The 11,465-nt window shown below is 60.9% G+C and overlaps 1 protein-coding gene and 1 long non-coding RNA gene across 8 annotated transcripts; one reads left to right on the top strand and one right to left on the bottom strand.

Annotated features, from left to right (window-relative positions):
- Positions 1 to 715: 715 nt before the first annotated feature.
- MVD (mevalonate diphosphate decarboxylase) lies at positions 716 to 11,209 on the top strand. The gene is made up of 10 exons (XM_003922837.4): positions 716 to 876; positions 4,547 to 4,617; positions 5,200 to 5,314; positions 5,635 to 5,781; positions 6,873 to 7,072; positions 7,396 to 7,470; positions 7,677 to 7,895; positions 8,261 to 8,376; positions 9,812 to 9,920; positions 10,579 to 11,209. Exons 1-10 carry the CDS (start codon positions 807 to 809, stop codon positions 10,657 to 10,659), a joined length of 1,203 nt encoding a protein of 400 aa, XP_003922886.3. The 5' UTR covers positions 716 to 806; the 3' UTR covers positions 10,660 to 11,209.
- Positions 2,339 to 10,581, bottom strand: LOC120366900 (uncharacterized). Of its 7 annotated transcripts, none has more exons than XR_012518136.1 (5): positions 10,255 to 10,581; positions 9,438 to 10,136; positions 8,584 to 9,014; positions 3,585 to 8,305; positions 2,339 to 3,465 (listed from the first exon to the last, which is right to left on the bottom strand). It is a non-coding gene; the product is annotated as an uncharacterized LOC120366900 (long non-coding RNA). The 7 variants fall into 7 exon arrangements; XR_012518142.1 differs by having other exon boundaries at positions 2,339 to 3,674; positions 3,809 to 8,305; XR_012518137.1 differs by having other exon boundaries at positions 2,339 to 5,799; positions 5,887 to 8,305.
- Positions 11,210 to 11,465: the final 256 nt, after the last annotated feature.

Here is an 11,465-nt window from a genome sequence, read left to right as displayed (position 1 = left end):
CTGCCTCACACGGCCCCCAGCCCTACACACACACAGCCTCACATGGCACCCCCCCACACACACACAGCTCCACACGACCCCCCCACGCGCGCACACAGCCTCACGCGGTCCCCCCACGCACACACACACACCCTCGCACGGCCCCGCCCCCCCACAGCGCCTCACGGGCCCCGCAAAGCGCCCCCTCCCACAGCGCCTCATGGCCCCCACAACAGCGCATCACGGGGCCCGCACAGCGCCCCCACCCACAGCGCCTCATGGCCCCCGCACAGCGACCCCACAACAGCGCATCACGGGGCCCGCACAGCGCCCCCACCCACAGCGCCTCATGGCCCCCGCACAGCAACCCCCCCACAGCGCCTCACGGGCCCCGCACAGCCCCCGCCCCCCCCCCACAGCGCCTCACGGGCCCCGCACAGCCCCACCAAAGCCCCAGCGAAGAGCTGCCCAGCCGATACAAACAGCCGCGCCCGCCTAGCCGCACCCAGACTCAGCGACGCCGACGCCACGCACTTGCGCACACATCGCCCTCAGACCCCGCCCCGCGCCCATGGCGCATGCGCAGACACCACCGCCGGCGGGCGCTCTCGGGGTTGGGGCGGGCTCAACGTCAGCGGCACATCGTCCGATCCTGCCCATTGGCTGAGTGATAAAGCGTGCTCCCGACCTGCCGCTGATTGGTCGGCACGGGAACAGCCGGGCTCGCACCGGCCAATCTTGTGGCAGCGCGTGGGGCGGCGGAGTTCCCTGGGTGGAATCGCGCGTAGTGCCGGGCTGTGGGGCTGGGGACGCCGCGCGGTACGACCATGGCTTCTGAGAAGCCGCTGGCGGTGGTCACCTGTACCGCGCCGGTCAACATCGCGGTCATCAAGTACTGTGAGTGCCGCGGGCCGGCCTGGGACGGGGATGGCTGGGAGCGAGGCTGGGCCCGTGGGGGTCGTGCGCTGACTCGGCGACGCGCTCCGTCCCGCCCTCAGGGCGGCGACAGAAGGGGAAACTGAGGCTCGCGGCGGGGCGCGCCCCTTCCCCGCGGGACCGGCTCGGCGCCACCTGTTCCCCTGCGACGGCTCCCGCTCTTTAGCGATGACCGAACTTTGACTATGGGAGTCCTCAATCATCGATTCCCACGGATCGTACGAACCCGCCGCGGGGGCGCGCGTTTCTGGCTCCAGCTGCTCGGGAGGCTGAGGCGGGAGGGTGGCCTGAGCCCGCGAGGTCGAGGCAGCAGTCGCTGAGACCGCCCCACTGCCCCTCCCTCGCCGCCTTTCTCCCAGTGGTGACCTCCAAGGAACGGGAACAGGGTGGCCCGCAGGCGGACCTCCGCGCCTGCGCGATCAAAGCCACGCCGGCCTGGCCGCCACTGCCCGCTCGGCTATGTAACGTCATTTCAAAACGTTCTGAAACTGGAATCACAGTACGTGGCCCACCCAGTATCTTCTGAGTTCGGCTTCTTTTCTGTCTTTTTTTGAGACGGAGCCTCTGTCTTCAGGCTGGAGTGCAGTGCGCAGTCTCAGCTCACTGCAACCTCCACCTCCCGGTTCAAGTGATTTCTTCCCTCTCAGCCTCCCGAGTAGCTGGGACCCCCAAGCGCGCACCACCATGCCCAGATAATTTTTGTATTTTTTAGTAGAGACGGTGTTTCACCATGTTGGTCAGGATGGTCTCGATCTCTTGACCTCGTGATCCACCCACCTGGGCCTCCCGAAGTGCTGGGATCACAGGCGTGAGCCACTGCACTCACCCTTTTCGTTTTTTGAGACAGGGTCTCACTGTCACCCAGGCTGAAGTGTACAGCTCACTGCGGCCTTGACCTCCTGGGCTCAAGAGATCCTCCCACCTTAACCACCTTAGTAGTTGGGACCACAGGTGCATGCCACTGTGCTTCGCTAATTTAAAAATAATTTTTTTTGAGACAGAATCTTACTCTGCCACCCAGGCCTGAGTGCAGTGGTGTGATCTTCGCTTACTGCCACTTCTGCCTCCTGGGTTCAAGCAATTGTGCCTCAGCCTCCTTAGTAGCTGGGATTACATGTGTGTGCCACCATACCCAGCTAATTTCCATAATTTTAGTACAGACAGGGTTTCACCATGTTAGCTAGTCCGGTCTCAAACTCCTGGCCTCCAGCAGTTCTGCCTCAGCTTCCCAAAGTGCTGGGATTACAGGTGTGAGCCACTGCACCCAACCTAAAATTTTTTTTGTAGAGTCAGGGTCTCACTATTTGCCCAGTCTGGTCTTGAACTCCTGGGCTCAAGCAGTCTCTTTCCACCTTGGCCTCCCAAAGTGCTGGGATTACAGGTTCGAACCATCACACCTGGCCTTCGTTGTTCCTGATGAGTATTTTTTATTTTATTTTAAATTTATTTAGAGACAGAGTCTTGGATGTGTTGCCCAGGCTGGAGTACAGTGACACAATCTCAGCTCACTGCAACCTCTACCTCCTAGGTTCAAGCAATTTTCCTGCCTCAGCCTCCCAAGTAGCTGGGATTACAGGTGTGTGCTGCCAAGCGCAGCTCATTTTTTTGCGTTTTAGCAGAGATGGGTTTTCACCATGTTGGTCAGGCTGGTCTCGAGCTCTTGACCTCGTGATCCACCCACCTCAGCCACCCTAAATGCTGGGATTACAGGCGTGAGCCACTGAGCCAGGCCTTTTATTTATTTATTTTATATTATTTATTTTTTTGAGATGGAGTGTCACTGCTCCACCCAGGCTGAAGTGCAATGGTATAATCTTGGCTCACTGCAACCTGCACTTCCCGGGTTCAACAGATTCTTCTGCCTCAGCCTCCTGACTAGCTGGGACTACAGGTATGGGCCACCATACCTGGCTAATTTTTGCATTTTAGTAGAGATGCGGTTTCACCATATTGGCCAGGCTGGTCTTGAACTCTTGAACTCAATTAATCTGCCTGCTTTTGCCTCCCAAAGTGCTGGGATCATAGGTGTGATCCGCTGCACCTGGCCGACAGGTTATTTTTATGGAAACGTGTCCATTTTCTTGTAACGTTCAGAGACTGGTCTTACATAAACCTCCATTTGGGCTGGTTTTTGACAGCATGCTGGCGGGGCGGGGTGGGGCATGCTGGCTCATGATACCGAGGCAGAGGTCCACGTTCCGCTCCCCACCGATGTTGCGCCGAGTGCCGCCCCATCCTCACCAGGCCCTCGGAATTCCTGAGTGTCTAGTGGGCCTCCTCCGACAAGAGCCAGCAGGTTAGGGGAGTCCAGGCTCCTGCATGCTGGCCTTCCTTGGGAGGTGAAAGTTCCTGCTCCTTCAGGGAGGGGAAGCGGTGGAGCACCTGTTCCAAGCTGGAGTGTGGGAGGAGTTTCTTTTCTTTTTTTTTTGATGAGGTCTCCCTCTGTCACCCATGCTGGAGTCAGGCTGGAGTGCAGTGGTGCAAGCCCGGCTCACTGCAACCTCCGCCTCCCAGGTTCAAGCAATTCTTCCGCCTCAGCCTCCTGAGTAGCTGGGATAACAGGTGCGTGTCACTCCAGCCTGGCTAATTTTTATATTTTTAGGAGAGACGGGGTTTCACCATATTAGTCAGGTTGGTCCCGAACTCCCAACCTCAACTGATCCACCCACCTGGGCCTCCCAAAGTGCTGGGATTCCAGGCGTGAGTCACCACGCCGGCCAGGATTCTGGTTCTGGGTTGCTAGGCCGGCCTTCCTGACCCTGTTAGAGAAGGCTGGCTTTGGTTGGCAGGTCCAGCTTCTGCAGAACTAGGTCTAGGGCAGGCAGGAAAGAAAACCGGGGGCCTCCCCCTGCACTGTTTCACAGCCGATTTCTGTCATCCGCAAGAGTCTCACCTGTGACGTCCAGGATCTTAGTTGTCCTGAGTGGGAGGAAGAGGGAGAAGTCCCCCAGCTCACCTTCCTGAAAGCAGAAGTCCCTCAGGCCTGCCAGGGCAGCCGTGTCTGCCTGCAAGGAGGCCGCTGAGTGCTGTGTGTGAAAGAGCCTTGCGAACTTAAGGCGCGGTTCTCTGCCAGGTGTCCGCCATCCCCAGAGACCTCCCTCCACAAATCCCAGCACATTGTGTGCTTACAGGGACCTTGTCAAATGAGGCTCAGCTGAGGCACTGCGAGGCGCTCCCAGGCAAACCTTTCGTTTCTGGCTTTCCAGAAGGTTGATTTCATTTGCCGTCCCATGCCTGGCTGGGCAGAAGGTTCCCAGGGAATTTAAGCAGTGAGATTTGAGGCATTCTCAGGAGCTGGGCTCCTTTCGTTTGGGAAGATGGAGGGGAGGCAGGCGTTGGTGGGAGCGCTCTGCACCTGTGCACTCACAGATGCTGGAGTAGAAGCGTGAGGGAGTGGGTGGGGAGGGTGCTGGCTGGCCTCCAGCTCTGCTCTGGGAGCCTGAGTTCGGTGGGGCGGGGAGCAGTTCTTGGGGGCAAGGGTCTAGCAGGTGGAGGCCCAGCAGGTTGTGCGGTAAGAGACAGGATTGAGGCGGATGGTGGCCGTGGGTTGCTGGTGGGCACAGCTGTGGGGGAACGCTGCAGGAGGGTGGGCCAGGAAGCCCACCGGCCTGGCCCTGGCTGTTCACTGCAGGGGGCAAGCGTGATGAAGAGCTGGTCCTGCCCATCAACTCCTCGATGAGCGTCACTCTGCACCAGGACCAGGTAAGTGTGGACTGGTGACCAAACGCCACAGTGCCATTTACAGAACATTTGTACAACAGCTGGTACCAGCCGGGCTTGGTGGCTCACCTCTGCAACCACCCCAGCATTTTGGGAGGCTGACGTGGGAGGATCTCTTGAGCCCAGGAGTTGGAGACCACAGTGAACTATGATCTGTGCTCCAGCTTGGGCGACAGAGCTTGTCTCTGACACAAAACAGCAATTGGTACCGTTTTACCTAAAAAGCTAGGATGATGGCTTAGCAATCACTCCCAGCCAGCACACAGCGGCTGTTCAGTGTTAGGAGAGCTTCCCACAGCACAGCACACACCTTCCCCAGGTCTCCTCAAACATGCACACCGTGCCCCAGGGGCTCCTTTGGGAGTCCCAGTCCATTCAGGATGAGGCCTGGTTGCTACACAGCACATGGGCTGTGCTTTTGGCTCCTATGGGCTTCCCCACGGCCGAGCTAAGGCCATCTTCACTCGAGTGGGCAGCCACGAGGCTTTGTTAGCGGAAGGGGGCACCTGGCTGGCATCGGTCCTCAGTACTGGACTCTGAGGTGGCCCTGGGTTTCCTTTTCAGTTAAAAACCACCACAACGGCCGCCATCAGCAAGGACTTCACTGAGGACCGGGTTTGGCTCAACGGCCGGGAGGAGGACGTGGGGCAGCCGCGCCTCCAGGCCTGCCTGCAGGAGAGTGAGTTGGGGTTCCCGCAAGCCCATCCCTCCCTGTTGTCAGCAGGGTCCAAGTGTCCAGAAAGTGCTTCTGCCTCTGGGCCCCTCCTGAGGCTGCAGGGCATGGCTGGGAACCAGACCTTTGGGCTTCCCAGCTCTGGGGCAGTGGCCCACCTCCAGGACCAGCTGAGTCTGGGCCTGCGGTCTGGGGTTTTCCTGGGAAAGAGATCTCCACAACGAGTTTGGCAGGTAGAGACGTGGTGTTCAGCTGTGAGTCCGGGGCAGGTGGGCAGGAACAGGTCGGACAGGGTGCTGGGCCACATGCCATCTCATTCTCTGCAGTCCGCCGCCTGGCCCAGAAGCGGAGGAACGCCTGGGACGGGGACCTGCCGCCCTCCAGCCTGAGCTGCAAGGTGCACGTGGCTTCGGTGAACAACTTCCCCACGGCTGCGGGCCTGGCCTCCTCGGCGGCGGGCTACGCCTGCCTAGGTGGGTGCCTGCAGAGACCTGCGGGGTTGCAGGCTATGGGCACGGGAGCCACTGCGCTCTGCCCGTGTCAGGAAGCCCAGCGCCATGCGCTGAACGAGCACCTACCTCTCAGGCCTCCCTGGTCTCTGGAGTTGTTCGGGCTCTTCCCAGAGCACATCTGAACCAGCGTCTTCCAGCTGCAGCAGGCGCAGGCTCACGCCCGTGATCTTAGCACTTCAGAGGCTGATGGGGAGAAATCACTTGAGGCCAGAAGTTCAAGACCAGCCTGGGCAACATAGGGAGACCCCATCTCTACAGAAAATAAAACAATCTTTCAGTTGCTCCATGTGGGGCCCTACAAGGTTGTCAGTGACAGAAACCACTTCAGACTGGTTCAGACCTAAAATAGCGATGACCTTGCGGCTGACATAACCTAGGATTCCAGTGGGCACAGCTGGTTGCAGGCCCCTCTGGACCCAGCTCTCCGCCGGCACCAGGCCACTCTGGCGGCTTCCCAACCAGTGGCAGAGCCCATCCCCACAGTGGTGGTCTCACACCGTCTTCACCCCTCAACTCAAGGGCTCTAGTACCTTCCCTGAACCACCCTCCATGACCAGGGTGGTGGGTAGCCAGGCCTGGAGGTGGGGTCACCCTGCTGGAGCCTTCTGGACTGAGGGGAGAAGGTGGCTCCAGTGCTGGGTGGGCAGGGGCACAATCTGGTGGAGTCCTGCTCTGTCCTGGCATCAGTATCTGCCCCACATGACCTTGCCAACTCTCCCACCCTTAAAGCCCAGCTTGGGTGTTCTGGGGGCCTCCCTCCAGCCCCATGGTGGGTCAGAATCCCCCAGGTGGCTTCCTGCTCTGCTACAGCGGCCTTTTGTCACCCTTGTGTCAGGCCGCAAGCTCTGCCAGCCTCGTACAGCGAGTGCTGAGAGCTGAGCTCGTGGAGGGGTGGACGGCTGAGCCAGTGCTGGCCTCAGGCTGATGGCTCAGAAGCCCTGCCATCTGGAAATCTCCTTAGCTATGGGGTGCCGGGTGTTCCGGGGTGGTGAGCGGGCAGGGAGCACAGCGCGGGCAGCTCTGATGACCCCTCCACGCCCCCGTGCCTGCAGCCTACACCCTGGCCCACGTCTACGGCGTGGAGAGTGACCTCTCAGAAGTGGCTCGCCGGGGCTCAGGCAGTGCCTGCCGGAGCCTGTATGGGGGCTTTGTGGAGTGGCAGATGGGAGAGCAGGCTGATGGGAAGGACAGTGTTGCCCGGCAAGTGGCCCCCGAGTCGCACTGGCCTGAACTCCGCGTCCTTATCCTGGTGGTGAGTGGGGTGGCGTGTAGCCCCCGTCGGGTGGCTTCTGCCCCTAGTCAGGGCTGCTGCTGGGAACGGGAGGGAAGGCATCCCATCCAGGCATCGCTTGGCTCCTGGGGTCAGTGGGGCTAAAGCCACCACTGTTTGGCTGTGTGTTCAGGAAGTGCTCCCATGCAGCGCCCCTGCTGTGGCTGGGAGGCCTCCGTGGTCATGAAGGAGACACTGACTCCCACCCCTGCTGCCTGCATCAGCCAGGGAGGGCCAAGTGTCGGGAGCTGCAGTCCCTGGGGCTGGGCTCTGTGGGGTGTAGCCCAGGTTGTTTCTCTGTGCAGGTGAGCGCTGAGAAGAAGCTGACGGGCAGCACTGTGGGCATGCAGGCCAGTGTGAAGACCAGCCCCCTGCTGCGGGTGAGGCCAGGAGTGGGTGACCCTGGGGCTCCGGGGGTCACGCTTGTGCCCAGCTCTGCCCTCAGCCTCTTGCCAAGACCAGGTGGAAGAGCCAAACCCAGAGACAGGGCTTGAGCCGGGCCTCCACGCCTGGAGCCTTGCCCCAATCCCTGTGCTGTCGAGACCCCCAGCGGCTCCATGTAAAACACCCCGTGCGTGCCTTGCAGTTCCGGGCCGAGTCCGTGGTGCCCGCACGTATGGCGGAGATAACCCGTTGCATCCAGGAGCGAGACTTTCAGGGCTTCGCCCAGCTCACCATGCAGGACAGCAACCAGTTCCACGCCACCTGCCTTGACACATTTCCGCCCATCTCCTACCTCAGCCACATCTCCTGGCGTATCATCCACCTGGTGCACCGCTTCAACGCCCACCACGGGGACACCAAGGTGACTCAGGCTGGGAGGGCTGTAGCACGTGTCTAGCCGTGTACTGCTGTGGAGGCGGTCCTGAGACCGGCGTGCACAGGAATCTGTCTGAAAGCTCTGCCCTGCTGTGTGCCAAGCTCACCGACAATGTGGGTTCTTGGGTTTCGTTTTTTGGCTTGCTTGGCTCACTGCCCCACTGCCTTTTCCCTGGGTTCACAGGCAGAGGTGTTAAGTAACAGGCACTTGGGGCCACAGCTCTGCTCCAGTGTGGCCCTGAGGGCCCAGACTGAGCTCTTGGAGACCTCAGGGCCCCCAGGCAGGCCAGAGGGTTGTGGGTACAAGGCCAGGCACCACGCATACAGCAGGGTCACTGCCATGGGTTCCAGGTGGCGTATACCTTTGACGCGGGCCCCAATGCTGTGATCTTCACCCTGGAGGACACCGTGGCTGACTTTGTGGCTGCTGTAAGGCACGCCTTTCCCCCGGGGTCCAATGGAGACACGTGAGTGTGGACCCCTCCCCTCCTCCTCTTTGGGAGATGGTGCCCAGAACATCCTTCCTGAAGGGACGGAGGCAGCTGAAGGCTGTGACACTGACTGGGCGTCCCATGGCAGGTGGCCATCCCCCAAGTGTGGGACCCACACAGTGTGTCCCCGTGGAGCCATCCCACAGCCCACGTCCACAAGGAGAAAGGCGAGGCCACACGCACCTGTGTGAGCGACACCCAGGGTCTCCCACCTCCTGAGAGATAGGGTCCCCTGCAGCTCGGGAGCCCGCAGGCCTCTAGTCCACAGAAGAGCGGCTTCTTAGGAAACACGCATGCGTTCTCAGGAGCCCGTACACGTGTCTGACATTCGGAAGGAAAGGGTTCAAAGCCTCCAACTTCCTCCTCGCTGAAATGAGTCAGAACCAGTCCAGGCGGCCGGTGTTGTTCCTTCCCTGCAGTTGGGTGTTCTTTCTGGGGTGGGGTCCAGCAGCTGCCTCCTGGTACCGTGGAGCCCCCATGTCCACCCTCCTCAGTGTGTAGCTCAGGCCATGGGCAGTCAGTTTCCTCCTCCCGTGGTTGTTGGTCTCATTCTCAGTGTGAGGGGCGCCTCCTGCTGAAGGGTGTCTGGAAGCCTGTGGGGATGTGTGTCTGCCCTGGATGGAGGCAATATTGACTTCTGATGATGGGGGGCCTGCCCCGTGAGACAATGGACTGAGACCCACACCCCAGGACTGCCTTCCTGGGCAGTGCCAGGCCTGTGCCCCTGCTCCAGGTGGGGCGTGCAGGCTTTCGCCATTGTGCGGAACAGCGTGACAAGCGCACCAGCTTGAACTGAGAGCTTCTCTAAGCTGTTACCCCATAGGGCTGGGCAGCAGCCTTGGTCACACACGGACCCAGGCCTCTTGAAGGTCCCCTCAGAGCGGCCCCAGCCTGGGCATAGCTGTTTACCACATAACCTCAAACTTACTGTCCCAGCACTTTGGGAGGCTGAGGCAGGCAGATCACCTGAGGTCAGGAGTTCAAGACCATCCTGGCCAAGATGGTGAAACTCCGTCTCTGAAAAATTCAAAAATTACCTGGGCATGGTGGTGGGCACCTGTAGTCCCAGCTTCTCCGGAGGCTGAGGCAGGAGAATTGCTTGAACCTGGGAGGCAGAGGTTGCAGTGAGCCGAGGTGACGCCCCTGCACTCCAGCCTGGGCAACGGAGCGAGACTCCATCTCAAGAGCATATGATCCCACATCCCATGTTGTGGAGACATTCACAGGGGTGTGGAGCCACCTCCTTAGCTTTTCCATCCCCTCTTAAAGAAACCTGTCCCCACAGCAGCCACCTGCCATCTCCCCTCCCTGGGCCCTGCCAGCCAGGAATACCTTCCCGTCTCCGGCCTTGCCTGTTTTAGACACTTAGAGAAATGCACGTGTATACCATGCCCCTGCCCTGCTTTTCCAGGTTTCTGAAGGGGCTGCAGGTGAAGCCGGCCCCTCTCCCCGCTGAGCTTGAGGCTGCGCTGGCCATGGAGCCGACTCCCGGTGGGATCAAGTACATCATCGCCACTCAGGTGAGGCCCAGTACCCTGTGGGGTTACCTTTCCTGCCAGGGGCCCGCCCAGGCTCAGCCCAGCTCCCTGTCCCTACCGTGTTTCAGGCAGGAAGCCAGAATGCCTTTGGCTCTGTGTTTCATTCATTTGCTCTCGAATAGGAGGCTGCAGGCCACTGGCAAGGCTCCGAGCAGCAGGACTGGGCGAGGCTGGGGGTGGAGGGACGAGTGATGCAGGCTGCCAGGGAGACAAGTGGGGAGTTCCTGGGGGTGCTGCTGGGGTCCCGGGGACAGCCTCTCTCCCTAGGGCTCCCCCAACCCCAACTGGCCCAGTAGACCCGGACTCCCTTTCTGACCTGCTCAGAGGGCCACGCCCCCATCGGCAATCACGCCCGCGAGCCGATGCCTTCGCCTTCCTCTCAAGGGCCGCGTGCACAGCGCTGTATGCTTCCAGGCACTGTGGGACTCTGTCCATCCAGGCAGAGGGCTTCCAGCTGGCAGGGGCAGCTGTGCCTGCAGGAGCTGGGTGTGGGTGTCACTTGGGTGGTGTAGCTTCTGGCCAGGACCCACCGGAAGGGTGGGGCACACTGCTGCTCTCCTGCGGCCAGCCCCTACACATGCCGGGGCACAGGGCGGCATGCTGCCGTTGCTGGTGACCTGACATGGATTTCTACCTCCAGGTGGGGCCGGGGCCTCAAATCCTGGACGATCCCTGCAGCCACCTCCTGGGTCCTGACGGTCTGCCGAAGCCAGCTGCCTGACCGCCTCCGCAGGACCGCACGCCACCTGGAGAAGGGGTGTCCTCACCGGAGCTAGAGAGCGGGTGTGGTGGACTGGCTGGACCGCTGGGACTTGTGTGTGGTGGCCTGGCTCCGGGCCCATGGGCAGCATGCCGTGGGGCAGTGCGGGGAGACCTGCAGCTGCTGGATGTCAGGAGAGGTCCCTGCCGAGTGCCTCCGCTGCCCTGAGCCGCACCAGCACTTTGCCAAGATGGATGGGGTCAGGGCGTGAAAGCTGGCAGAGCCGGGTGCAGCAGGGCTGAAGGGCTTTCTCACCGTGCTCTGGCTGTTCCCCCTCCTCCAAGACGGGAGCTCGGCAGGGAGTTGGCGTCTCTCAGGGCCAGAGAAGGGGTCAGTGTGCTGGAGCAGCCACCCCGGGCCTCAGGAAGCCACAAAGTATCTCGGCTGGTGGCTACCCATGCTACCTCTGCTGAGACCCTGCCCCGGGCCCAGGTGTGGCTGGAATGGTGGCAGGAGTGGGCACCAGTGCGGCCCTGGTGGCCATGGGAATAAACTGGCATTGCGGCCTCTGCCTCCTGCTGTTTTCCTTTTTTGTTGTTTAGATTCAGTGAGGCCCTCTTGTTTTCCTGTTTCCTAAACCAGCATTCCCGGGCTCTTGCTCTGAGTGGCCCTGGGACTTGTCAGAGAGTCCAGCTGTGCCCTATGAGGGCTGGGGGAGCAGGCTGGGTAAAGGCACGGGAGGCTCCCCTCAAACCCCACACTGGCTCAGGTGGGACCCTTGGGCAGCCCCAGGCCTAAAGTCTTCCCGTGGACACTGGGCCCACCAC

The sequence above is a fragment of the Saimiri boliviensis genome, chromosome 1, assembly GCF_048565385.1.
Source record: "Saimiri boliviensis isolate mSaiBol1 chromosome 1, mSaiBol1.pri, whole genome shotgun sequence".
NCBI lineage: Eukaryota > Metazoa > Chordata > Mammalia > Primates > Cebidae > Saimiri > Saimiri boliviensis.
The sequence above is the reverse complement of the archived record's forward strand: the minus strand, read 5'-3'. Positions and strand labels throughout refer to the sequence as shown.